At 40.2% G+C, this 26,961-nt stretch overlaps 1 protein-coding gene across 15 annotated transcripts in view; it reads left to right on the top strand.

Annotated features, from left to right (window-relative positions):
* Nucleotides 1-26,961, top strand: part of LOC132589015 (gephyrin) — a 680,040-nt gene that overhangs the window by 301,911 nt on the left and 351,168 nt on the right. For 7 of the 15 annotated variants that reach the window (XM_060261532.1, XM_060261529.1, XM_060261539.1 and 4 more), the window contains exon 5: nt 15,150-15,188. The exons of the other annotated variants lie outside the window; for them this stretch is intronic. In XM_060261532.1, the coding sequence (XP_060117515.1) occupies nt 15,150-15,188 (39 nt within the window). The remainder of the gene's footprint in view (nt 1-15,149; nt 15,189-26,961) is intronic. 15 annotated transcript variants of the gene reach the window in all.

Here is a 26,961-nt window from a genome sequence, read left to right as displayed (position 1 = left end):
CCCGGGTCCGGTACAGAGGCAGCCCCATGTAGAGAGCGTTACAGTAGTCCAGTCTTGAGGTGACCGTCGCATGGATCACCATTGCTAGGTCCTGCCGCTCTAGGAAAGGGGCCAACTGCCTCGCCCGCCTCAGATGAAAGAAAGCTGACTTGGCAGTGGCTGTTATCTGGGCCTCCATTGATAATGAAGGCTCCAGTAGAACACCCAGGCTCTTTACCCGTTGCGCCGTCTTCAGTGGCACCCCGTCAAAGGCCGGGAGAGATATTTCCTTCCCCAGAGTGCCACGACCCACGTGGAGAACCTCTGTCTTCGCTGGATTCAACTTCAGCCCATTCAGTCTGAGCCACGTTGCAACAGCCTGCAAAGCCCGGTCCAGGTTCCCCGGGGCGGAGGCGGGCCGGCCATCCATTAGTAGATAGAGCTGGGTGTCATCTGCATATTGATGGCAACCCAGCCCAAATCTCCGGGCAATCTGGGCGAGGGGGCAGATATAGATGTTAAATAACATCGGGGAGAGAACTGCTCCCTGGGGCACCCCACAGTCTAGTGTACGCCTCTGGGATCGCTCACCCCCAATCGCCACCCTCTGTCCCCGACCCATGAGGAAGGAGGAAAGCCATTGTAGGGCCAGCCCCTCTACCCCTATGTCGGCGAGGCGGTGAATCAGCAACCGATGGTCGACTGTATCGAATGCAGCCGACAGATCTAATAGCATCAGTATTGCCGCACCGCCTCGGTCCAGTTGCTGTTGGAGGTCATCCACCAAGGCGACCAGGACCGTCTCCGTCCCATGGCCCAGCCGGAAGCCAGACTGGCACGGGTCTAAGACAGAAGCGTCATCTAGAAATCTCTGTAGCTGCAACGCCACTGCCCTCTCGATAATTTTACCTAAAAATGGTAAATTAGACACCGGTCGGTAGAACTGGAGGCCGGGTCATCAGCATGGACGTTGAAGTCACCCAGGATCACCAGCCTTGGGTGCTCCAATGCCCAGCCTTCCACAGCCTCAAGCAGGGACGGTAAAGCGCTGGCTGGTGCGCTCGGCGAACGGTACACGAGCCAAATCGCCAACCCCTCTCCAATCTCCCATGCCAGACCGGCACATTCAATACCCTCGATCTTTGGGGCCGGGAGCGCCCTAAAGGAGTAAGCCTCTCGTATTAACAGCGCCACTCCTCCCCCCCCCACCCGTTGGTCCACGATTGGTGAAAGGCTGAGTAACCCGGGGGAGCTGTTTGTGAGAGGGCCACCGTATCTCCCTCTCGAACCCAGGTCTCAGTCACGCAAGCCAGGTCCATGTCCTGCTCGAATAAAAACTCTCGAAGGACAGAGGTCTTATTATTAACGGACCTGGTATTGCATAACACCAATGATGGAGGCGTGTCGTCCAATCTAGCCCTACTACCTGTCACCGTCGGGATGGGACACAGACTGGAAGGTGGTCGAGCACTGGCTGGTCTTGGCCCCCTTCTCCTATATCTTTGCCTGTTCCCACCGCCATACTTCCCCCTCCCCAGGAGCACTGGAATCCCTGGGCCAGTCATCCCCCGCTAGTGGAACCATTGTCGTAACCACCACCTCCAATGCCGACTACCACCACCCTCAGATAACTCCCCAATCCACTCCGCCCGCCAGCTTCCAATTTTCAAATTAACCCAATCAAGCCCAACCCACAATCTCCCTTTGTACATTAATTGGTAAAACACATAATTTAAATCTAATGGCAATAATTGATTATAAATCCCTCCCTAATAAACCACCCTCAAATTAATTTGCCAAAAATTTGTATCATTCAGACCCAATCAGTACCATAAAACAATCACAATGAGTTAATTGACCAAAATCAAATTAAACTAGCAGTTCATGAGCGGATGGGGGTAATAACTACAGGAAAGTGCTGTCATGCTGATCAGTGCAAGTTCTTCCCAACCGGGATAAAGCGCGAAGTAGAGTGCTGAGTAAAGTGCAGAGTGCAGGCGTCGAAATGGTGCCGTATTAGATGGAATACAGAGAGTAGCAATCACACACCAAGGCGTAAAGTAACACATGTCTGGCAGCAAGGGTCCAAGTCCAATATCCCCCGCATAACCTGGCAGGTCCGGGGGGGTGGAAACCCCCCTCGTGCCCCCCCCATCACGCTACAGGGCTCCACAGTTCCACCTGTGGAATTGACCAGTTTGTTGAAGGTCTTTGCTCCTTGAGGGTCCTTGCTCCACTCACGTGCCTAACAGCGCCCGGACTCTCTTCTCTGCCGATGGCACCTCAGTCGCTGCCAATCCCCCCTTCCTTGGCGCTCCTTTCCGGCGGCCGGCTGCATCAGCAACCCAGCCCCCCAATCGTCGTGCCCGTCGTATGGGAGTCTCCGGCCCCACTCCCCTCAGCGTCGGCCAGCTCCGCTCAACACCACCTGGCTTCACTCATCAATCGGTTGGCCACGCCTCAGCCCAAATCGCTGCCTCGGTTGCCTCCGCGTCCGCGGCGGGCCCCACCTCACAAAGTAACTCTTGTAAGCATTGTTAATAGCATGTTCTGCAGGATCCTTGGGCAACACTTGAGATAGCACATGCAAAACACCTTTTTCCAACGGTGATTCTTTCACTGGCAATTTACGTTTAGGCTCTAGAGTCACTGAAACTGTTTCTCTTATAGTTCCCACGTCATTGGGGTGCTTCTCAGGCAAAGTAGCACACAACTGCAGATTGCAGGTCGTGAGCAGAGAGCTCAGACTGCAGTACTGCAGCTTTACCACTCTGTGCCATGGGGCTATCTATTTGGTACCTATCTGCTGTGGCCTAGTGGTACCTATCTGGGAATTTCTGTCATTTTCAGTTTGGAGGCAAACAGCACATTCTAAACAGTATTAAGCCCTTCTAATGACAACCTTGACTTCAGTTAACTTAAGACATAACGCTGCTTAGAATTGCACATTATGTATGTGTGTGTCGGAATTAGGATCAGTCCAAGCTCAATTCCAAGGTCAGAGTCAAAGTTTAGTTCAAAGGTCAGTTACCGAGAGAGCAGAGTCCATTTCAGAGCATTATTTGGGAAGCAAGGTCTAACAGCAAGGTCACTTACAAGTGCAGGGAGGAAGATTCCGGAGTCAGAGTAAAGAACTAATCCAAGGGCCACATGAACAAAACAGAACAGTGGTCAGAGCTGCAGTCACTGAGTCAAGAAGTTGGTGACTTGGGCACTTCCGGGGAGGAAAATGGCGAGCTGAGTTGTCTCTCGTAACGGGAGCAAGCTGAAGGTCTTGTTCGGGGTAGTGGAGGGCAAACCAAAGCCCACTGCCTACCTTTCTCAGTGAGAGAAAGGTCCAAGACTTGCACTAAAAACTTTAGAAGAGATTTACCTTGGCTGAAAAGGAGCTTTGGAGAAGGGTCCTTTGAGGAGTCTCAGAAGTTTGCAAAATTATCGTCTGCAAGATCTCTCAGAGCCATGGATTTGGCATAAGCTCGTCACGATCCTAACCTTCTGGGACATTTTTAAACAACTAAAGTCTTGGAAGACCAGTGGAACTTGGATAAACAGAGGAAAAAAGGTACAGAAACTCTTCTTTCACTCCGGAGCTATTTACAGACTAAAGAGACGTTTTAAAGGTGGAAATAAGGGGAAAATATAAAACTTGCAAGTAGAAGAAGGGAAGGGTGAAGTTTGGACTATTTTGACATAAAAGACAGTGTTAAAAACTGCTAAAAATTGAAGAGAAATCATTGTTGTGTCTACTTACGATTTGTGGAATGTAAACAACCATACTGCGCAGGAATATACTGGAACAGTCCTCTAACTCTACTGAGCAAGACAGGAAGTGCGTCAAGCAATCTATAAGGTTGAAGGTGACAGAGACAGGAAGCAGTAAAGAAAAAAGCCTACTCTACATCATAGAGAAACATCGGCAGCCATTGCTGGGAGGTCCAATTTAAAACATCGTTTTAAAAAGATTTGGGACTTTAAAAAGTGACAGAAACGACAGGGAAAAGGGTAAGAAGATAAGAACTATTGACTACATTATTGGTGGGCTCCTGGGGTGATTTTAAAAGGGGAAAAAAATCTTTAAAAGGAGAAAAAATCGCGGCCGCCATTTTGGATTTTTTAAAGACTTTTTTGTTAAATATCTTTGCTTTGGGGGCTCAGAAACCAGCGAAATTGGGCTTGCTGGAAAGGGCAAGCCCTGCTCTATTGAACCTGACTGTCAGATTTTAAATTGGTGAGGTCAAAAATTTCGTCATTTTTTTAAAGGGGAAAAATTCTTCAAAAATTTATATCTGGGCCTGGGAAGCTCAGAAGAAAACAGAACAAAGTTTAATTGAGAGAGAAAATTTAGACCTTCTGAACTTGGTAGTCAAACTTGCAAATTGTGCGACGGAAATTTTTGGTATTTTAATTGCATCCCCCTTGCTCTTTGCTTAAATGTCAGAGCCCAGGCAGCTCCGAACAAGAGCCCTTTCATTAGAAAAAATGCAAGACCAAATGGAGGCTATGGAAGCCAGGATTATGAAAGGAGTTAAGAAAATGATGGAAGAGTTGAAGGAAGAACTTACTACAGTGATTAAAAAAGAAGTGGATGACCTCAAAAACCAAATTGGGAAAATAGACAAGAAAGTACAGGAGGTGGAGGAGAAAGTTAAAACACATGATACCACCTTGCTGAAAGTACAAGAAAAAGTGACGATTCACGACTGCAAATTAATGGAAAATCAGCTACGTTTGAGAGGAGTACCTGAGGAAGAGAATGATGATTTGAAAGGATATATAACAAACATAATCGCAGAATTCTTAGAAGAAGACCCTGATAAGACTAAAAGCATGTATGATCACATGTATAGAGTCAACTCGTTATATGCCAAAAAAAATAACTTACCAAGAGATGTGGTTGTAAGATTCATGACAAAGGAAATGGTGGGAAGGATTATGAAGAGAAACTTTGAACAATCATTGATAGTAAGAGGTAGCAGAGTGAGAATTATGAAGGAGCTACCGAAAGAAGTGATAAATGACAGGAGAACATATAAAAAGTTGACAGAAAAATTGAAAGACAATGGCACAAGGTATAGATGGATAATCCCCGAGGGTGTGAGCTTTGAACTTCAGGGGAAGAGAGTCACGATCACAAATGCCCGAGAACTGAGGAGATTTTTTGAAGAAAATAAAGAATTTGCACCATGATGGATTACAAACTATTGTCTTGGAATGTTAATGGACTAAATTCACCACAAAAAAGAAGGGCAACTTTTCATTGGATTAAAAAGCAAAATTGTAATATAATTTGTTTGCAAGAAGTCCACATTAAACAAAAGGATTATAAATTTTTATGGAACAAACAATTGGGAAGGGAATTTTTTTCGTTAGCTGACCAGAAAAAAAGGGGAGTAGTTTTTTATATTAAACAAGACCTGGAGCCAAAATTGGTATTTAAAGATAAGGATGGAAGATTTGTAGCAGTGGAAATAACATCAAATGGGAAAAAAACGCTGTTATTGGGACTATATGCACCTAATGGTGCAAAAGATGTTTTTTTTAAAGACATTACACAACAACTAGATGAGTTGACCTACGATCAAATACTCTTAATGGGAGATTTTAATGGAACAGTTGAGAACTCATTGGATAGATCCGGAGGGGAAAAAAATAGTGGAAAAGAAGGAAAATTGCCAAAGTCTTTTTTTGAATTAGTAAAACAGGAAAATTTGGAGGACATATGGAGAAAGTTTAACCCTGAAGTGCGGGACTATACTTTTTTTTCTGCAAGACATAAGACATTTTCTAGAATTGACATGCTATGGGGAACCAGAGATTTAGGCCTCATAACAAGAAAGATAGAGATTTTGCCTAAAATTGGCACTGACCATAACCCAATAATGTGGATTACAAAACTGTCCAAAAGATTGAGAAGATGGAGATTGAATGAAGACTTGCTACAGAACAAAGAAACAGTGACTTTCCTAGGAAAAGAAACTAAAGAATTTTTCCAAGTGAATGATAAAGAAGATATCGATTTTCAGACGGTCTGGGATGCTTATAAAGCAGTAATGAGAGGGTTGCTGATTACTTTGAACAATAAAGATAAAAGGGAAAAAGAAAAACAACTACTGGATATTCAAAATGAAATAAAGAAAAAAGAAAGAGAGCTGAGGAAAAGACCAGGGAAAAAGAAAATTCTAAGGGAAATTTCAATATTGCAAACGCAACTAAGACATTTATTAAACAAAGAAGTAGAATAGAATTTGAAAAGGCTCCAGCAAAAATCGTTTGAAGGAGCAAATAAGACGGGGAAATACTTGGCGTGGCAGCTGAAAAAAAAGAGGGAAAATAAAATAATTAATAGAATTGTGATAGATGAAAGAGACGTAGTTACTCAAGAGGGAATAAAAAGAGAATTTTTTAAGTATTATGCCAAGCTGTTTAAAGGTGCTGAAGTAAAGAGAAAAAAGATAGATGAATATCTACAGAAAATAAAAATTGAGCCATTAACTGAGAATATGAGAAAAATTTTGAATGACCCAATTGAAAAAATAGAAATTGAGGCAGCAATCAACGTGATGAAAAATGATAAAGCTCCCGGGCCAGACGGTTATACAGCCAAGTATTTTAAAATGTTTAAAGATGAATTAATACCAAAATTACAGAAGCTGATGAATGCAATAAGAGTCAAAGGGAAGGTACCAAATACATGGAAAGAAGCTGTTATTTCTTTGATACCTAAAGAAGAAAGAGATGTTACAAATGTGAAAAATTACAGACCAATTTCACTTTTGAACAATGATTATAAAATATTTACAAGAATTCTGGCAGAACGTCTTAAGCAATATTTGATAAATTTTATAAAAGAGGACCAAGCCGGTTTTCTTCCCAAAAGACAAATAAGAGACAATATTAGAACTGTTGTAAATATTGTAGAATATTATGAAAGACATCCAGAAAAGGAAGTAGCGCTATTCTTTGCGGATGCAGAAAAAGCATTTGACAATTTAAATTGGGACTTTATGTTTGCAGTGATGGAAAAAATGGAGCTTGGAGAAAGTTTTATAAGAATGATAAAGGCAATATATTCTGAACAAAGTGCAAGGCTGTGCATCAACGCAGATCTTACAGATGAAATGAAAATTAGTAAAGGTACCAGACAAGGCTGCCCGCTTTCGCCATTGCTGTTTATAATGACTCTTGAAATTTTACTAATGCAGATTCAAGAAGAAAAAGATTTAGAAGGACTACAAATAAAAGGATTTACCTATAAATACAGAGCATTTGCAGATGATATAATGTTTATAAATGAAAATCCTTTACAAGTTACACCTTTGTTGTTAATGAGAATACAAGAGTTTGGGGAGTTGGCGGGACTTTATATAAACAAAGAAAAATCAAAAATCTTATGTAAGAATATGCAGAAAAATAGACAACAAGAACTACAAAGACTAACGGGTTGTGAAGTTACCTCTAAGGTAAAATACCTAGGGGTAGAGATAACAATGAAAAATATTGATTTGTTTAAGAACAATTATGAAAAGCTATGGCGTAAAATAGAAGAAGATATGCTAAAGTGGAACAAGCTCAATTTGTCACTGTTGGGTAGAATAGCTGCAGTAAAAATGAATATTTTACCAAGGATTATGTATCTGTTTCAAACCATCCCCATTGTGAAAGATGCTAAGCAATTTGATAAATGGCGAAGAAAAATTTCGGAATTCGTGTGGGCCGGGAGGAAATCTAGAATTAAAATGAAAGTCCTGATAGATGCGAAAGAGAGAGGTGGATTCCAATTACCAGATTTGAAACTGTATCATGAAGCAATTTGTTTAGTATGGTTAAAAGAATGGATAACGTTATTAAATAAAAAACTTCTAATGTTAGAAGGCCATGGAAAAAAATTCGGCTGGCATGCATATTTGTACTATGAAAAAAAGAAGATGGACGGTCTTTTCTCTCACCATTATATAAGGAGTAGCTTATTAAATGTGTGGATAAAGTACAAGAAATATGGTGATGAGAGGAGACCTTTATGGATAGTGCCGGCTGAAGTGATAAAGTTAACGGCCAAAACAGTCAAGGAAAAACAACTATCATACAACCAGTTACTAAAAATACAAAGCGGGAAAATAGAATTGAAAACTGCAGAAGAACTAAACTATAAATATGATTGGTTTCAAATGCAACAAATAAAAAGTTTGATGGAGAATGATATCAAAGCTGAAGGAATAAGGAAAGAACAAACAGAAATGGAAAGAGTTCTGCTTGGAGATAATGAGAAATTAATTTCAAAAGTGTACAAATTACTTTTACAATGGGCTACAGAAGATGAAGTAGTGAAATCTCAAATGATAAAATGGGCAATTAATGTAAATAAAGAAATAAAGATGGAATCTTGGGAATATCTGTGGAAAAATTCCATGAAACTCGCAACATGTCATAGTATTAAAGAGAACTGTTTTAAGATGATGTATAGATGGTATATGACTCCAAAAAAATTAGCAAAGATGAACAATAAGATGCCAGATAGGTGCTGGAAATGTAAAAAGCATGAAGGTTCTTTCTACCATATGTGGTGGACTTGTGAAAGAGCTAAAATGTTTTGGCAAATGATTCAACAAGAGATATCTAAGATCCTGGGATATGAATTCAATAAAGAGGCAGAGACTTTTCTGCTGGGATTACAAATGGAAAAATTTCCAAAAGAAGATAGAACATTAATATGGTACTTGCTCTCAGCTGCTAGGACATTGTATGCGCAGTTGTGGAAGCAAGAAAAAATACCAGAAAAATGGGACTGGATTATGAAAGTTATGTCATGGAGTGAAATGGACAAATTAACAAGAAAATTAAGAGACTGTGATTTAGAACTTTTTAACCAAGAGTGGAAGAAATTCAGAAGATATGTAGAGAAAGAGTGGAAAATAAAAGGACATTGGACAATTTTTGAGGATTAAGATTTTTAAGATAACAATATAACTCTTGAAGGGGGTTCTTCTTCCCTATGTTTCTTTTTTGTTTCGTTTTTTTTCTTGATAGTTAAGGGTACCTTTAATATCTGTTTTTTTAAAGAAAATAACACTGGCGGGGGTCAAGTAATTGGGGGAGGGGTGGGAGAAAGTAAGATGTGGGGTAGAATGATGGTCTTTTTCTTAATATATATTAAGCTTTTTATAAGTTGTAGTTATAGTTCTACTACCATATGTTACTAATAAAATTGTTTATTCATAAGAAGTTGGTGACTTGCTGCTTCCAGATTGAACAGTCTCCCTTGACTGGCTATTATAGGTCTCTACTGGAAGGTCTTAATTGCAGCCATCTGCTTGCGAAGCCATCTGCAGCTACCCATAATCAGTAAGCAGCTGCATCAGGCCAGGAGATGTGGGTTTTGTCTTCTTTCCAGAAGCTCCATTTTAAGCCTTTGTCGTCAGCACTCAAAGGGTGTGGGTGAAACTGGAGGACTTGTAACAACATCTGAGTTTCCTCTGTTGGAATTAGGGTTGCCAAGTCCAATTCAAGAAATATCTGGGGACTTTGGGGGTGGAGCCAGGAGACATTAGGGGTGGAGCCAAGATCAAGGCTGTGACAAGCATAATTGAACTCCAAAGGGAGTTCTGGCCATCACATTTAAAGGGACGGCACACCTTTTCAATTCCTCCCTTCCATAGGAAATAATGAAGGATAGGGGCACCTTCTTTTGGGGCTCATAGAATTGGACCCCCTGGTCCAATCTTTTTGAAACTTGGGGGGTATTTTGGGGAGAGGCATTAGATGTTATACTGAAAATTTGGTGCCTCTACCCAAAAAAACAGCCCCCCCCCGAGTCCTAGATACCCGCAGATCAATTCTCCATGATTTTCTATGGGAATAAATCTCCATAGGGAATAATAGAGTTCCCAGCAGACATTTCCCTCCCCTCTCCCCGATTTCTGACAACTCTGAAGTGGGGGGAGGGTCTCCAAACTGGGGGATCCCCTGCCCCCACCTGGGGATTGGCAACCCTAGTTGGAATGGGGCTGGAATCTGCTGGTGACATTCCAGCAGACATCATCCATCAGCTATGAACTCCTACAAGCCTGCAGGACATCTTCTTGCTTGCCATTTTTGGTGGTTCAGAGCTCATTTCCTGAGGCTTTTCTTCCCCAGAGAAGGCCTCACTGTTGCTGAGTCCTGACTGACACACAACAATGAGTATCACAAGAACTTCCACAAATCCTTCTGCAACTGGAACTACACTAAGTAGCTTAAAAGAAATCTTAATTTCTAATAGGTCATTGCCCAATCTGTAGATGTTTAAATCCTTGGACTAGGGCCAAAATAACACAAAACAGATCATTCTACAATTGGGTGATGTTTGCAGAAAAACCAGAAAACAAAAAAGGAGGGATTTACTAAAATACCTGAAACAGCGAACAATAGTGCCAGTGTAGAGAACTGTTCTTAGCAGGTGAGCAAGGAGGAGAACAGTAGGAGAGGAAGAGAAATTGGAGCAGCCCTTACAAATGAGGAAAACACAGGAGTTTGGGTGAACCATTGCTGCAGCCCTTATAAATGAGGAAAACACAGGAGTCTGTGTGAACCATTGCTGAGACAGTGAAGCAGTGGGCCAAACCTCCAGCAGAGTTGTTGCTGCTGCCACTGCAGCAGCATGACTGTGGGATAGTCAGGAGAGTTCCTGCCGTCACCACCAGGCCAGGCCTATCATGGTTCCATGCCTCAGCTGCCCTCTTTAAACTTTCCCATTGGCTTTTAAACAACAAGGCTGTTGGAAGCAGAGTTTGAGCTATGGAAAGAGCAAGGAGAATTCTTCAGATCCACTCACCTATCTGCAGCACTGCTTTTCCCTGCAGTCTCACCACTTACAAGCTGATGGGAAAATTTAAAGAAGATAGCTGAAGCAGGGGTGAGAAGGAGCCTCCTCTCACCCACCCACACCTCCTTAGCCGCCACCTCAGTTGCTCTCCACGCACTTTTCCATCAGCTTCTAATCAATTTGACTACAGGGAGAAACAGCACTAGAGACGGGTAAGTGGATACAGAGAATCCTCCTTGCTCCCCACATAGTTCCAGACTTGCTTCTCCCTATAGTCTCTCCTTACTACCCCCCCCCATTGTCACTGCCAGGTTCCCTGTCCCCTCACGTTGTTGCCCCAACCCCTGCCACTTCCACCCCTGGCCTGGCTCAGCTCCCTGCCCCCCCCCCACTATACCCGTTGCCACTACTCCGGACTCCACATGTTTTATTCAGGTTCCCACTTGTTCATTCTATTTTCCTCGTGTGCTATCCTATCTGCCTTGCATGCAAACTGATTAATAAAGCTTCCTGTCAAAGAGAAAGTAGAGATATTCAGTTAACTTAAATTTATGTGGAACAATGCCTAGGTACATATTTGCATGCTTCTTTTTTCATGAATCTCATCTGTGACATGTAATTCCTTTATACAAGTGTTGTTAGTTCGACAGTTGAGTCTGTCCTTTATTTATTTATTTAATTAGATTTTTCTCCCACCCTCTCCACAAGCTGACTCAGGGTGGCTAACAGTCAATTTAAAAACAATTTTAAGGTGACAATTTAAAATAATAAAATAACAAAATACATTTCATGGTACTGCTCAGACTTCAAGATACTCCTTGAAAAACATGTTTTCATATATCTACCATCTTTGAAGAAGCCTCCCTAATTTAGTTTTATGTGTATTTAGTCAGGATCCAAATAATTGTAAAATTATGCTTCAGGAGTTTAGACTTTTGGTTCTTGAGGAGAACCCACACACATCATAGCCAAGAAACAGGGCATAGATAACCATTTCTCCCCTGTTGCCTTCTAGCTTTAGTATGCAGAGGTTTACTGCCTCTGGAATGTGAAGGTTGCCTTGAAATAAGGGTACTTTGAAAATAGTTTTCAATGTGGAATTGGGATCAGCTATTCTTTTAAAAGACCAAAATTCTGTTTTTAGAGAGCAAGGCTTGTGTGTGATCCAAAGCAGTTCTTTGGAGCCAAGCAGTATGTGTAAGTATACTGGAGAAAGGTTTCAACTTATATAATAAATTTAATGTTAATTGTTCAGTGCAGTGATTTTGGTCATGGGATGATGTTGGTCAACAGAAGTTTTTTTCTTGATATGATTGTTCGTTGGTCTCTTTCACTTATGTAGCCTTTGAAATTGATTCCCTGTAGGTGTTTAGTTCCCAGCTTCTTAGTCCAGAATGCAAGGTTTTATTATTTTATTATTCCAGATACATTCTCTTTCCTGCTTTCCAGGTTATTAATTCATTTGGTGAAGGTATTCCTTTTTGTCTTGCTTTTGTACATATATCTTATTCTTAGGATCACGTTAAGTTGCCTCTCAGATGATACATCTGTAATTGTAACAAAATATATTTTGCATTGTCTAATATGCTACTTCTGTAAAAAAGTATTCAGAAAAAGCATTTTTGCTTGAAATGTAAAATGAAATATGTATGATTGAAATAGGGATGTTTAAGTGTCTGATCTTAAGATGTTTACATTTTTATGTAATACATTATTCAATAGTCTTCTATGTCTCCTGAATATTTTCCCTGAAAGGTATACAACTTGATGATCCTTTGCTTGATAAAGTATGATAAATTTACTTCTTCCAGCTCAGAATGGTTTCTCTGTTGTAGTATTCTAGACTGACTCTACAAAATGGCTGTGGAATCACGCATATGGTAATTTCCTATGTCACACTGGGGTGTGTGGGTATGCACTACCTTCCAGCAAATACACAGAAGTAGACTGATCAAATTCCTTACACATCTCTTAATTTTACATTTTTGCTGATACACCTCTTATATAAACTGTGTTACATTTCAAAACTATAAAATGTATCTAATTTCATTCAGTGTTATCAGATATTCTCCCTGACCTGGGTAGCCCAAGCTAGCTCAGTCTTGTAATATCTTGGAAGCTAAGCAGTGTTAGCCCTTGCCAGTATTTGGATGGGAGACTTCCAAGGAATACCCATGTCACAATTTGGAGGCAGGCAATGGCAAACTACCTCTTAATGTCTCTTGCCTTGAAAACCCCACAAGGTCACCATAAGTCAACTATGACTTGATGGCTCTTTCCGCCACCATTGAATATGCTATATTTGGTTGTCAAATGCTATCCTTATATAACTATGCAACTTGGTATAAACTTCAAGCCACTTTCCGTTAGCAGAAATGCAGGGATTTACTCTTTTGATGGGAGAATTAGCAAGAGATAGACCATAGGTAGAGCTGTTTTTGGAGAGGGTTCTCTCACCAAATATACAAATGTCCAGTATCAGAAAGAAGACTCCAGATTTAAATCATTTTAAAATGTTTACTTAGAAAAAATCACACATAAGCAGTCAAAATACACACACAATCAAGAGTCTAGGAAAAATAGGGGTGAGAAATACAGACTTCCAGGGATTATTAAAGAGGTATATTTACCTGTTCAAATGTGCAGAAGTCTTCGTAGTGAAAAATAGAGATGGGGATATGCATGACCAGCGTGACACATCAAGGAGACCCACTTACACAGAGTAACAGGGAGTACAAACTGTATATGGCGCCCACAGAATGCACGAAGGGGCCAAGCTTACTGTCATGTTTTATACATGTTTTATACTGCTCCCTCCGTGAAAATAATTGAGTTAACAATCGTTGATGGGCTTTCTTGGGTGTATTGAATGGATTCCCAGTTTGAAACAAAAGGTGGGAATGGGTTCCTAATGAGTGTCAGGAAGAGCCATAATGGTTTAATTTTTGAGATTAATTTTACCTCAGTACTCTGGGGAGGAGGCAGGAGGGAAAGAGGGTTTGTGCATTGGATTTGCACGTTAGCATAGGATAACACAATAGGTGCCAGGAGGGAGTACCAAGGACAAGAGAGAATTAGGCATATGTTGCCAGGCACCTTTAGATATGGAGATACTCACCTGATAGAACCCATTGTCTTGAACATTCCATTGAGGGATGAGAGGGGAAAGAAACTGGAACTAGCCTCGAGGATGCTGTTTTGTAACCTTTGCCAGAAATCCTGTTTTGAGAGCCATGACTGTCTTTTTGCACAAGCAGAGAGTGTTCTCACTTGACCTGTTTTTTATAGCGTTTCTGGTTCAGGTCAGAGCATGGGGACCCTATTGGCTATTGGGGTGCTTCCATTAGTCAGGCAGCACCTCTTGGCTGCATTTCCTTCTTCCCTGCTTTGTGCTTTCTTAGCAGATGCACCATATAAAATTATCATCAGATAGATGAAATAGTCTCATTGATTCAGAATTAATATAAATCAATGTTTAGGAAGTGGGGGTCACGTATATAATAATACCTTTATTACAATATTATTACAGTACAATATGCAAAGCTTTTGAGACTTCTAGTTTGCATAACAAGTTATTTTGATTGCTTCTAATAAAAGGTATTGAATTGCTTTTTGTTGTTAGATAATAGATTAATTTATGGAATGCAGATCAGTATTTACAATTCAGATTTTAACTGTGATTTAAAGAACCTTAAACCATTTCTGATGTTGTTAATAGTACTTCATTCTTCAATATATGTGGCTCTGTGTGGGCAACTTGAGGAAGGAAGAATGCTACCTGTAATTAAATCACTTAGAAAAGTATTGTCTGCATAAAGTCTTAGTTCAACTTTTTAATGCAAAAATGTGCAAAATTTTGCAAGTTATGAAATATTGTTTTGAATTTAGAGGATTTATTTAGAGGAAATATTGTTTTGAATTTAGAGAATTTAGAGGGTGAATACTGTTATGATATAAAATCTTTCCACTGCTTGGCATTGTCTGCAGACAGCTCTGTGTGTGTGTGCATGTACATACGTGATTTCATTATTCAAGGGGAGGGGTTGTGCCTAGACATAAAGCTTATTTCCATGAAAAATACCATCATCACCTAGTATGTAGGCTGTATGTGGGCAAACTCCTCAAGAGAAATTAATTACAGGTAAGTGATATTCTTGCTTTGTAAATGGAGGGGGGGAGAGATTGTAATATTAAATGCTGTGGGGTTTTCAAACCTTTCTCAAATCTCAGAAAACGTTTGCATCTGGGAATGGGCAAAGGTTCTATCCAGTTCTTGTTTTGCACTAAGCACATCACCATCCCTAAATTGATCTGCTTTTCCTTGAACCTGGGAGTCAGAAATCCCTTTTTCTCTTCTGTTTTTCTGCTGCAGAAATTCCCAACATTCCCATTTTGTGGGCTCCAGAAAGGGGTAAGCAACATCTTCAATCCCAGCCACATTTCTGATCTAGTTCTTTGCTAGTATTTTAGTTTGTTTTATTTTATTACTAGAAGCAGTTTTAGATGCTTTCTCATCTATTTAATTTCCTTGTGGATTCTCATTTTTAAAATTTTGTTTATAGGAGGGTCCCCAGACCTCCCTAAACACCAGGGCTCAGCTTCATTTCCATTTGTGTGCTGTACTCTTGTGGATTTTCATTATACACTTCGTCGATCTAATGCTGTTGTTGGAAGATGAGCATCCAGATTCTGGGGTTCTTTCACTTACAGTATCCTTAATTACTTAAAAATTTAATGCCATCCTGCTGCCTGGCAATCTATTCAAGAGCTTCTCTTTGTCCTTGCCAGGACCTTAATCTGGTTATTCATGGGCACTGCCCTCTTGATACTCTGCATTGTAAAAAGTATATGGCATTCATTGCTTTCTTTCTGCTTTGTCTATTTGCTGACTGTCTGGTATTGCAACTCAAGTTTTACCGAATGATTACCTGGAATGATCCTCTTCATCTTTGATTGTCTGACATAGGACTACCCAAGGTACTGCCCATGACTACTTGCTGCCATTTGTATATGACTGTTAATGGGCAGTTACCTCCTGCTGAACTTCTTCCCTCTTTTGGTTGGCTAGCATTGCTCCCCTGCTGCTGTATGCATCTGCTGACTTCATGAAATTGCTACCCTGATGTTTTGAGCACCTGCTGATTGATTGATAACTGCTCTATCAACTGGTTGCGTGTCTGTCTTTTCCTTCCTGCCATGTCCGCTTGACCACTAGCTTACATTGACCCTATGCTGCCCTTGAAACCTGACTTCAGACCAGCATTGCTGTTTTATGCCATCCTGTCCATCTGCTGATTGTTTGCCACTCCTGTTCTGCTTCTTTACTGCTTACTCTTCCAAACATGCAAATAATAATGGGAGGAAGTGAAAATGCTCAGATATAGCACCAAAATGTCCTTGTTCAAGCTCATAAGCCCACATTTTTAAAACATTATCTCTTTCTTTCTGCTCTTTTTTCATCAGAATTCTCAAATCTCATCTAGAAAGATTGAGAGGGTCTGGGTCTCATTTATAGCCTTTTCTTCAGCTATTTATCACATAAATCTTTCTCAAGGTGTGTAAAGATTTAGTAATGAGGATACTTGCTGTTTATAAATGGGTTCAGACTGTTCCTTTTGGAATCGTTCAGTTAGGCTGCTTGGCATAGTTTATTACATGCCCATTTTATTGATATTCAGATCAGCTAAGAACATTATATTTTGATAGATACAAATGAGGAAAGAAATTGTAAAGGAATTGTTTCTGACTACTTGCTCCTAAATTTGGAAACTTTGTTTTCATGCCCAGAGTATAGCAAGTAATAGCAGTGTTGGTCTTAAAGATTGAGGGAGAATAATATGTAATGAATCCTGGCTCTTTTATTGATTTCAGAGGAGGAAATTATCTGCATTAAAAGCAGAAAGATGAGAAAAAAAATAATCTAGGGTATGTTATGGTGTAAAGCTTGTGAGATCTCAATGTTGATGCAGTTAGGATAATTAAAGAACATTTAGCCTGTTCCAAAAGAAAAACTAGGAACAATAATTCCATTCAATGACTAACTTTCTGGCAGTTTGCGAAGAAAGGTAGGGTTGCAAATTATTGAGCTTCATTCTTACAAGTGTAGCAAAAGGGTATAAACTTTTTAAAATATTTTAAAATAATTTTCCTTTGGAATTATATGTTTTTCTCAATGTAGCACTCCCAATAGAAAAGGACCTTCCAAAATAATATTTCCACTTCAGATGTACCCTTACAATGCTGAGAATACTTACAGTATCTACTACAAAAGCCAATTCTGTGTTTCACACAATAATCTGTGCTGCTTTTTGTTCCTGTTATCTTCTCTCTCTTTACCATATCTGTACACATGACCTAGAACCTGGCTGGACCAACATCCTTTCACTTTCATAGTTGGGTGGCAGAATGTAATGCCTGCTGAAAATTGCATTGATGGCTTCATGTTGAAAATCATATATCTGAGTGTAACTACAATCTGTTTTACAATATTGTGAAACTTGTACAGGAATTACAAAGAATTCCAACCTTCCCTAAGTTCCAGACTCAGATCTTTGCCCAATTTAACTTTCACTGTTTTTTTCAACTTTCATATGGGAATTGGTCACGTTTACTTCAGAGACAATTGAGAGTATCTTGGAAGAATTCTCATTCTTCTGTTCCAGAAATCAAAAATCTTCAGTTTGTTGATTCTTTTATCTTTAATGTAGCTTATAAATGCTGCTGTAGATCTTTCGTTTTAAATTGAACCATTATGCTAGCAAGTTGCCATCTGGTTAGATTTTTTTAAAAGGTAAATATAACTGCAGTCATGTAGTACTAGTTATCTGATATTCTTTAACGTAAAAAATTATATCTGAAAAAATTATCAGAGCAAAATTTTCAAGAGGAGTTTTTTTATTAAGTAACATTGACTTCCAAGTGGGATAGCAAATTACATACAATTCCTAGAGTTTATTTTAAACATAACACAAATACATATTAATTTTAGTGGAACTTGTAGATTTTTTTGTAATTAAGGAAAATGTTTTTATTTATAATTTCTTTCTGCCTTGAAAACAGCCTGTCTAGCATTTCCAACCATGTTCTCAGATTTTGTCCTTTTTCAGGACTGCTTTGTCTTATCTGCTCATCAGTGATATCATAACTTTATTAATTATTTTTTAAAAGATCTGTGGCCTTACATGCCTGAATCGGAATTACCACTCCTAGTTCAAAGCAGTTTTTGTTGTTACCGTGTCTCTTTCAGGGAAGTGTTTTTTCATGTAGACCAAAAGCTTAATATTTTCGAACTAATAGCTTTTGGATGAATTTCTTGCTAAAATAAGAGTTTTGTATTATTTCAGTCTGTTACAGTTAAAGTAGAATTTCAGATCCTGTTTTCTTGTATGTATGCTTTTCTTTCTTCTCTTTTAAAGCATCCTAGTTGTGTATTCAGGAATTTTATCTGTCAGAGATTCTTATACTTCTAAAAATATATATGTGAACAATGACACAAAATTTCCCTAATAGAATTCTTGGTCTCCCTAAAAATTCAGAAGCTCTCTCTTTTTTATAGTATAATCACTGAATATTCTAATTTCTCTAGAACCACATGTTACATTTAAAATCCTCCTTTGTATCTTATAATATTTTACATGAAAATATTCAGATATTCTTTCTGGAATAAGTAAATTATTTAAGAGACACCAGTCTTCAGTAATGATGCAGTACGGATGTAATTTTCATGAGTGGACTTCTGTGATTATTTTTTCACAAATGTAATTTTCAAACCAGACTGTGACTTGGAACAATGATGATCTTTCTATAAATCCAGATTAAGAAGTTATATATCATCAGTATAGTACCAGAAGGTATGTGTAGCTATTCTTGTAAAATAGATGAAAGCTTGAATATCAGCTGTAGGGAAGACTAAACACAACATCAAGCTTAAAACCTTTTTACTTATTTTTCTTTCCCTTCTAACCAGGTACATCTTTTTTGTCAAGCCATGACTTTTGGTCTCCTTTGTAATCTGCTTCCTGCAATTTTCATGGTATCAATAGCATGTTAATCCATCTGGTGTTCACTTTGAAAAGATTGAATTACTCGTATAGTGCCTATTCTGATCAACATTCGATGCATCCAGTATTTCAAGCAAAGGAAACTGCAGTTCTCAGCTTGCTTATGTGACTTCCCCTGTCACGTGAACCAAATGGATTTTTTATGGCCGCTATGGCACCAGTGTTCCTTTGCCTCCAGTTTTCAGTTCTGCAAAGTTTTTATGTTTAAGACATTTCCTCATCATTGCAGCTTCCTTTCAAATAGAAATACAGGACCACGCCTTTTTTTGTAGAAAAAGCCCAGCAGGAACTTATTTGCAAATTAGGCCACATCCTCTGAAACCAAGTCAGCCAGAACTGATACCAAGCCAGCAGGAACTGCATTCCCATGTGTTCCTGCTCAAAAAAAGCTCTGACAGGAACTAATGAATAAACAGTACATTTCAAAACTGAATTTGAAATATGAGTGTAAACAATCATATTCAGCATTGGTATTATCAGTGATTATTAACTACATCAACACAGACAACTCACCCTTCCAATAAAATTCTCCCAGTTATGGCCAATCCAGTCTTTATATATCATTGAAGCAGTCATCCACTACAATAAGCTTAATTTTTTTTTTAAAAAAAGAGTTTGGCTAAAACTAGGGTTGCCAAGTCCCATCTTCTCCCAAGCAGGGGGATGGGGGGGGGTGTTCTGGGAGGGGGGGCATCCCTGGCTCTGATTTCAGGAGAGGTGTTAAAAGGCCTGAGTCATACTGAGGCAACGAGAGAGAAGTTCCTACAACTAATACATAATTTAAAAACCTATAAATCACCGGGCCCGGATTGCATACATCCAAGAGTTCTGAAAGAACTCAAGTATGAATTTGTGGATCTCCTGACAAAAATATGTAATCTTTCATTAAAAACTGCCTCCATTCCTGAGGACTGGAAGGTAACTAACATCACCCCCATCTTTAAAAAGGGTTCCAGAGGAGATCCAGGAAATTACAGGCCAGTCAGTCTGATTTCAATACCAAGGAAGTTGGTGGGAACTGTTATTAAAAAGATAATTAGTAGGCACATTGATGAACAAAAGCTATTGAGGAAGACAGCATGGGTTCTGTGAGGGAAAATCTTGTCTCACCTGTTAGAATTCTTTGAGGAGGTAAACAAACACTTGGGAAATGGGGACCCAATAGCTGTGATTTAGCTTGACTTCCAGAAAGCTTTTGATAAAGTTCCTCATCAAAGTTTCCTAAGTAAGCTCAAAAGTCATGGGGTAAAAGGACAAATCTTCTTGTGGATCAAAAACTGGCTATTTAATAGGAAACAAAGAGGGAGTATAAATGGGTAGAGTCCACAGTGGAGGGTGGTAAGCAGTGAGGTGCCACAGGGCTAAGTACTGCGCCCGATGCTTTTTAACTTGTTCATTAATTATTTGGAGTTGGGAGTAAGCAGTGAAGTAGCTAAGTTTGCAGATGACACTAAATTGTTCAGGGTGGTAAGAACCAGAGAGGATTGTGAGGCACTCCAAAAGGATCTGTTGAGGCTGGGCGAGTAGGTGTCAATGTAACCAAGCGCAAAATAATGCACATTGGAGCCAAAAATCCAAACTAAAATGTACGTAAGTTGATCTGTATGAGATTGACCAAGAGAGAGAGATTGACCAAGAGAGAGATCTTGGAGTTGTAGATAACTCACTGAAAATGTCTAGACAGTCTGCAACGGCAATAAAAAATGGCAGTGCTATGCTGGGGATTATTAGGCAATTGAGAACAAATCAGTCAGTATCATAATGTCCCTGTATAAATTGATGGTGCGGCCTCAGTTGGAGTACTGTGTGTAATTCTGGTCACCACACTTCAAAAAAGATATTATAGCATTGGAAAAAGTGCAGAAAAGGCAACTAGAATGATTAAAGGTTTGGAATACTTTCCCTATGAAGAAGGGTTAAAACACTTGGGGCTCTTTAGCTTGGAGAAACTATGACTGAGGGGTGATATGATAGAGGTTTACAAGATTATGCATAGGATAGAGAAAGTATAGAAAAAAGTACTTTTCTCCCTTTCTCACAATACAAGAGCTTGTGGACACTCAATTAAATTACTGAGCAGTCAGGTTAGAACAGATAAAAGGAGGTACTTCTTCGTCCAAAGGATGATTAACACTTGGAATTCACTACCACAGAAGGTGGTGTCAGCTACAAGCATAGACAGCTTCAAGAAGGGATTGGATAAACATATGGAGCAGAGGTTCATCAGTGGCTATTAGCCACAGAGCTAATAGGCACTGTGGAACACTCTATCTGGGGCTTGATGCTCTGTATTCTTGGTGCTTGGGGGGAGAACAGTGGGAAGGCTTCTAGTGCCTTGGTGGACCACCTGATGGACCTCTTGTGTTTTTTGGCCACTGTGTGATCCAGAGTGTTGGACTGGATGGGCCCATTGGCCTGATCCAACATGGTTTCTCTCATTTTCTTATGATAGCATCATGTTAATTTGCCGCTTGCAGGGCAGGTGCACACAGCTCCTTCTTGGAAACAGCAGGTTGCCCCCACATGCCTGTCCTGTAAGCTGTGAATTTGCTGCTTGTAGGCAGGAACAGACACATCCCACTTGGAAAGAGCAGGCACCTTACACACCTTTCCTGCAAGCCATGAATTTGCCACTTGCAGGGCAGGAGTGAAGAGTCCCCACTGGGAAAGAGCAGGCACCACATGCACCTTCCCCACAAGCTGCAAATTTGCGGCTTGCAGGGCAGGCGTACATGGCACCCGCTCTTTTCAAGCGGGGGCTATGATCGACTGTTGGGGGTAGGGCTTCCCCTGTCAGCCAGCTGGCCACATTCAGGTTGAGTTGAAATTCAGATTTTCAGTTCAGTTGCACAGGCAAGTCCCAACTCTTCCTGACTCCATGGACCACATCAGAGCAGGCCCTTCTATCTTCCGCCATCCTCCTAAGTTCACTAAAATTCACGTTTGTTGCATCGATAACACTGTCTAACCATCTCATCCCTTGCCATCCCCTTCTTCTTCTACCTTCAGTCTTTCCCAGCGTTAGGGTCTTCTCCAGTGAGTGCTCCTTTCTCATTTGGTGGCCAAAGTATTCGAGCTTCAGCTTCAGTATCTGACCTTCCAAAGAACAGTCAGGGTTGATTTCCTTTAGGATTGACTGATTTGATCTCCTTGCCATCCAAGAGACTCTTGTGTCTTCTCCATCACCACAATTTGAAAGCACGTATTCTTCAGTGCTCAGCCTTCCTTATAGCCACTAGAAATACTATTGCTTTGACTGTTAGGGTTGCCAAGTCCAATTCAAGAAATATCTGGGGACTTTGGTGGTGGAGCCAGGAGATACTGGGGGCGGAGCCAGGAACAAGGGTGTGACAAGCATAATTGAACTCCAAGAGAGTTCTGGCCATCACATTCAAAGGGACAGCACACCTTTTTAAATGTCTTCCTTCCATAGGAAATAATGAAGGACAGGGGCACCTTCTTTTGGGGCTCATAGAATTGGACCCCCTGGTCCAATCATTTTGAAACTTGGGGGGGTACTTTGGGGAGAGGCACTAGATACTATATTGAAAATTTGGTGCCTCTACCTCAAAAAACAGCTCCCCCAAAGCCCCCGAAACCTCCAGAACAATTCCCCATTATACCCTATGAGAATCGATCACATAGGGAATAATGAAGACGTTTCCCTCTCTCTCTCTCCCCCCCCCCTTTCTGGCAAGTCTGAAGCAGCGGATCGGCCTCTCTACTCACCAGTTGCTGCCAGCTTCTTCACAGAAACACAGACACACCATCCTAAATTGAAGCCTTTCAAGTCAAGCCTCCAGAGGTGCAAAGGCACATGGTCCTTTGCAGGCGGGGCTTCCTCTCCCCCCCCCCCCGCCAGCCAGCTGATTGGGGGTGGGAAGCAGCCTGGGAAAACTGAAGAAAGGCTGCTGAGATCGGGGCTGGGTGGGAAGGGAAGGGCAAGGAGAAGCTGCTGGGATCAAGGCTGGGTGGGAAGGGCCACCATTCCCCCCTCCTCCGCTTTCCGGATGTTTGGCGAGCGGGTGGAGAAGACTCCAAATCGGGGGGGCCCCGGCTAGGCGGGGGATTTGGGAAGCCTATTGACTGTATGAACTGTATGTTGGTGGTGTGATGTCTCTACTTTTTATTATGCTGTGTAGGTTTACAGATAAGAGTCCCAAACAGGACTGCTTTGGGTTTTAGGATAGTAGATATGCTTGAACAACCAATGTGTTTTGATCAATGCAGACACTTCAGGAATCACAGAAAGAACTGGCCTTTATTTTTTCTAATGTGAGGGTAGAAGTGAAGCTCTTCAAGTTCTTCTCTGAAAAATTTGTAAAATATAGTCAGGATTTTATTGAAAATATCTTTCTTTACATGCCATCAATTTGAACTGCTGTTGGTGTGTCCTAAATACGTTGCTATTGGGGTATGATATTTGAAGGTAGTCATGGAAACTTCTGAATAATAGCAATTATTATACCAGATGCCTAGATCTTTTTTGGTCTCTTTTCTAACCCAGTTTCTTAGTTACACTGATATATGGCCTTGGGTAGGAACTAGAAAGGAATAATAAAGCCCTAGAAGTTCGTCTGTATCTTTCAGAAATGTTCAGTCCTATCAATTTGGCTGGGATGTAGCTTGGAAGCAGTGTTTTGTTCTTGAAATTGTTCCTTAAGGGGCAGGTCCTGCAATGTGTTCTTGGGGGACTTCTGCTTGACACCATGTAGTTTTGAGTCAGATACATTAGAATTTCTGTTTTCCTGTGTACTGCTTAAAAACTGCAGGGAAAGTTTTCTGAAGATATGGTGTGCAGGGTTATATTTGTTTCTTTGGTTTTTATAACATTTCTATGCCGCTTTTCCCCTTAAAGAGACCGAAAATAGTATACAGAAAATGTACTTTCAGACTCTAAGTTGCTTAGAGGCAGCATACCTAAAGCATACCCATCTAAAACTAACCCTACATCCAGGTCAAGACCTGGTTCCATGACCTATCATTGTGGTCTAAGGGATGGTTTATGGGCAAATAAGATAGACCTTTTCCATGGTGGCACTATGCTTTGAAAATCTGCCTTGAGAGGGTTGCCTACCTTCTTTGCTTTTACAGACAAAAGCATTTAAAAAAATATTTCTTTTAGAAAAACAGTGAGGATACAAAAATGAAAAAGGAAAAAATGGGTTGTACAACATAATTACATTTGTCAAAGACAATCACATAGTGCATAATGTATAGGACACAGACATTTCCCTTTCATCCTCTTCATTATAATTTTAAGGTATTATTTATAAAATAAAATAATTTTTATTTCTGTTGGGGTACAATTGCATTCCTCATTTAAGTTTTAAGTTTCAAACTTGATAACTAATCTATATTGACTACACTGGTTTCAACATATTACTACATATTCAATATAACTTATTTTTTGCTACTTCTACATATCCATTAGAACCTTTAATAGATAAATAGTATATCACAGTGGTAAAGAAAGTCTATCATATATCTCATATAGAGAACCCATTTATATTTGGGATACTATGTTTGGGATATATTTTAATTCTACTTCTTTTTCAATACTGTACATTTGTATATATTTTATCACTTTAAGTTTGTCTCCTGCTAGTGTAATGCACATAAATATGCACTCTGTCTTTCCTCAAATGTTGTAATAGACCTGCTTCTCACATTCAACAAGTTTATTTCCCATTCTAAATGACAGCCAGTTTGGTGTAGTGGTTAAGTGTGCGGACTCTTATCTGAGAGAGCCGGGTTTGATTCCCCACTCCTCCACTTGCAGCTGCTGGAATGGCCTTGGGTCAGCCATAGCTTTCGTAAGAGTTGTCCTTGAAAGGGCAGCTTCTGTGAGAGCCCTCTCAGCCCCATCCACCTCACAGGGTATCTGTTGTGGGGGGAGAAGATAAAGGCGATTGTAAGCCGCTCTGAGTCTCTGATTCATAGAGAAAGGCGGAATATAAATCTGCAGTCGTCATCACCGACAGATGTCTAGTTTTCATTTTGCTGTATTAATAGTTCTAGCCACTATTACCATGTATTTGAATAGCTCTTCTAAAATTTTTGGTAATTTGTTAGACAGAACACCTTATAGGGCTTCCAGTGAGAATTTGAACTTTAATATATTCTGCATATTTTGGAGTATTTTCAGTATCTTTTTTCTTTTTTACAAGTCCACCGCATATGAAAGAAAGTTCCTTCTATGTTGTGACATTTCCAGTATTTTCCTTTGTGATTTTTATGTTCTTTGGAGTTACATACCACCTGAAAAACATTTTGTACCAATTTTAGTGTCTGGCTAACTAAATTTGGTATCTTTTCCCTGTAGTTGTTCCCATTGTTACATCTGTTCTTTAAGGTTTTGCATCCACTTAATCATACATTTTTTCCCTCGTATTCATCTTCCATTTCTAGCTGGAGTAACATCTTATATATCCATTGCAGTAAATGCTCTTTTTGTTTAATAATCAGCTGTTCAAATTCAGTCACATCTCTTAGAACGCCATCTTCAGTACTCATGATCCTAATAGATAGTCATGGAGTAAAAGGACAAGTCCTCTTGTGGATCAAAAACTGGCTAATTAATAGGAAACAGAGAGTGATTATAAATGGCAATTTTCACAGTGGAAGATGGTAAGCAGTGGGGTGCCGCAGGGCTCAGTACTGAGTCCTATGCCCTTTAATTTGTTTATTAATGATTTGGAGTCGGGAGTAAGCAGTGAAGTGGCTAAGTTTGCAGATGACACTAAATTGTTCAGGGTGGTGAAAACCAGAGAGGATTGTGAGGCACTCCAAAGGGATCTGTTGAGGCTGGGTGAGTGGGCATCAACGTGGCAGATGAGGTTCAGTGTGGACAAGTGCAAAGTAATGCACATTGGGGCCAAAAATCTTTGCTATAAATACAGGTTGATGGGGTGTGAACTGGCAGAGACTGACCAAGAGAGAGATCTTGGGGTCATGGTAGATAACTCACTGAAAATTTCAAGACAGTGTGCAATTGCAATTAAAAAAGGCCAACACCATGCTGGGAATTATTAGAAAGGGAATTGAAAACAAATCAGCCACTATCATAATGCCCCTGTATAAATCGATGGTGCAGCCTCATTTGGAGTACTGTGTACAATTCTGGTTACCGCACCTCAAAAAAGATATTATAGCATTGAAAAAAGTGCAGAAAAGGGCAACTAGAATGATTAAAGAATGACACTTTCCCTATGAAGAAAAGTTAAAACACATGGTACTCTAGCTTGGAGAAATGTCGACTGTGGGGTGACATGATAGAGGTTTACAAGATTAAGCATGGGATAGAGAAGGTAGAGAAAGAAGTACTTTGCTCCCTTTCTCACAATACAAGAACTTGTGGGTGTTCAGTGAAATTGTTGAGCAGTCGGGTTAGAACTGATAAAAGGAAGTGCTTCTTCACCCAAAGGGTGATTAACATGTGGAATTCACTGCCACAGGATGTGGTAGCGGCTACAAGCATAGGCAGCTTCAAGAGGGGAATAGATAAGCATATGGGGCAGAGTTCCATCAGTGGCTATTAGCCACAGCATATTGTTGGAACTCTCTGTCTGGGGCAGTGATGCTCTGTATTCTTGTGCTTGGGGGGGGGGGACTTTTAAGGACTGAACATCCTTAAAAGTCCATCACGTTGCACAGTGGCAGGGCTTCTAGCCCCACTGGTGGACCTCTTGATGGCACTTGGGTTTTTTGGCATCTGTGTGACACAGAGTGTTGGACTGGATGGGCCATTGGCCTGATTGTTCTAATATCAACAATTGAATGTTTACACCTTAATCTTTAATATCTTGCCATGACTTTATATTCCTCTGAGTGTTTATCATCTTGCCATAAGTTAAAAAATCATTTTTATTTCTCGGGGTCACATGCATAAACATTTTGATCTCTGTGATAAATAACTACCATTCTTTGATTCTGTGTTTGTTACTGATTATTACATTTTATTAGGTTCTGTCTGTATTCTTCCAATCTGTAGTTTTATTCTTTTCATTTATTGCCGTGCTAATGATACTTCATTTTTGTTTTATTGGATTTATTATAATTGCTAGCCACTTCGAGAGTCCTATGAAGATAGGAAGGAGAGTAAAAATAATTTAATAAGCAGTT

Source organism: Heteronotia binoei, chromosome 21 (genome assembly GCF_032191835.1).
Source record: "Heteronotia binoei isolate CCM8104 ecotype False Entrance Well chromosome 21, APGP_CSIRO_Hbin_v1, whole genome shotgun sequence".
Taxonomy (NCBI): Eukaryota; Metazoa; Chordata; class Lepidosauria; order Squamata; family Gekkonidae; genus Heteronotia; species Heteronotia binoei.
Note: the sequence above shows the minus strand (reverse complement) of the source record. Positions and strands in the feature narration are given on the sequence as shown.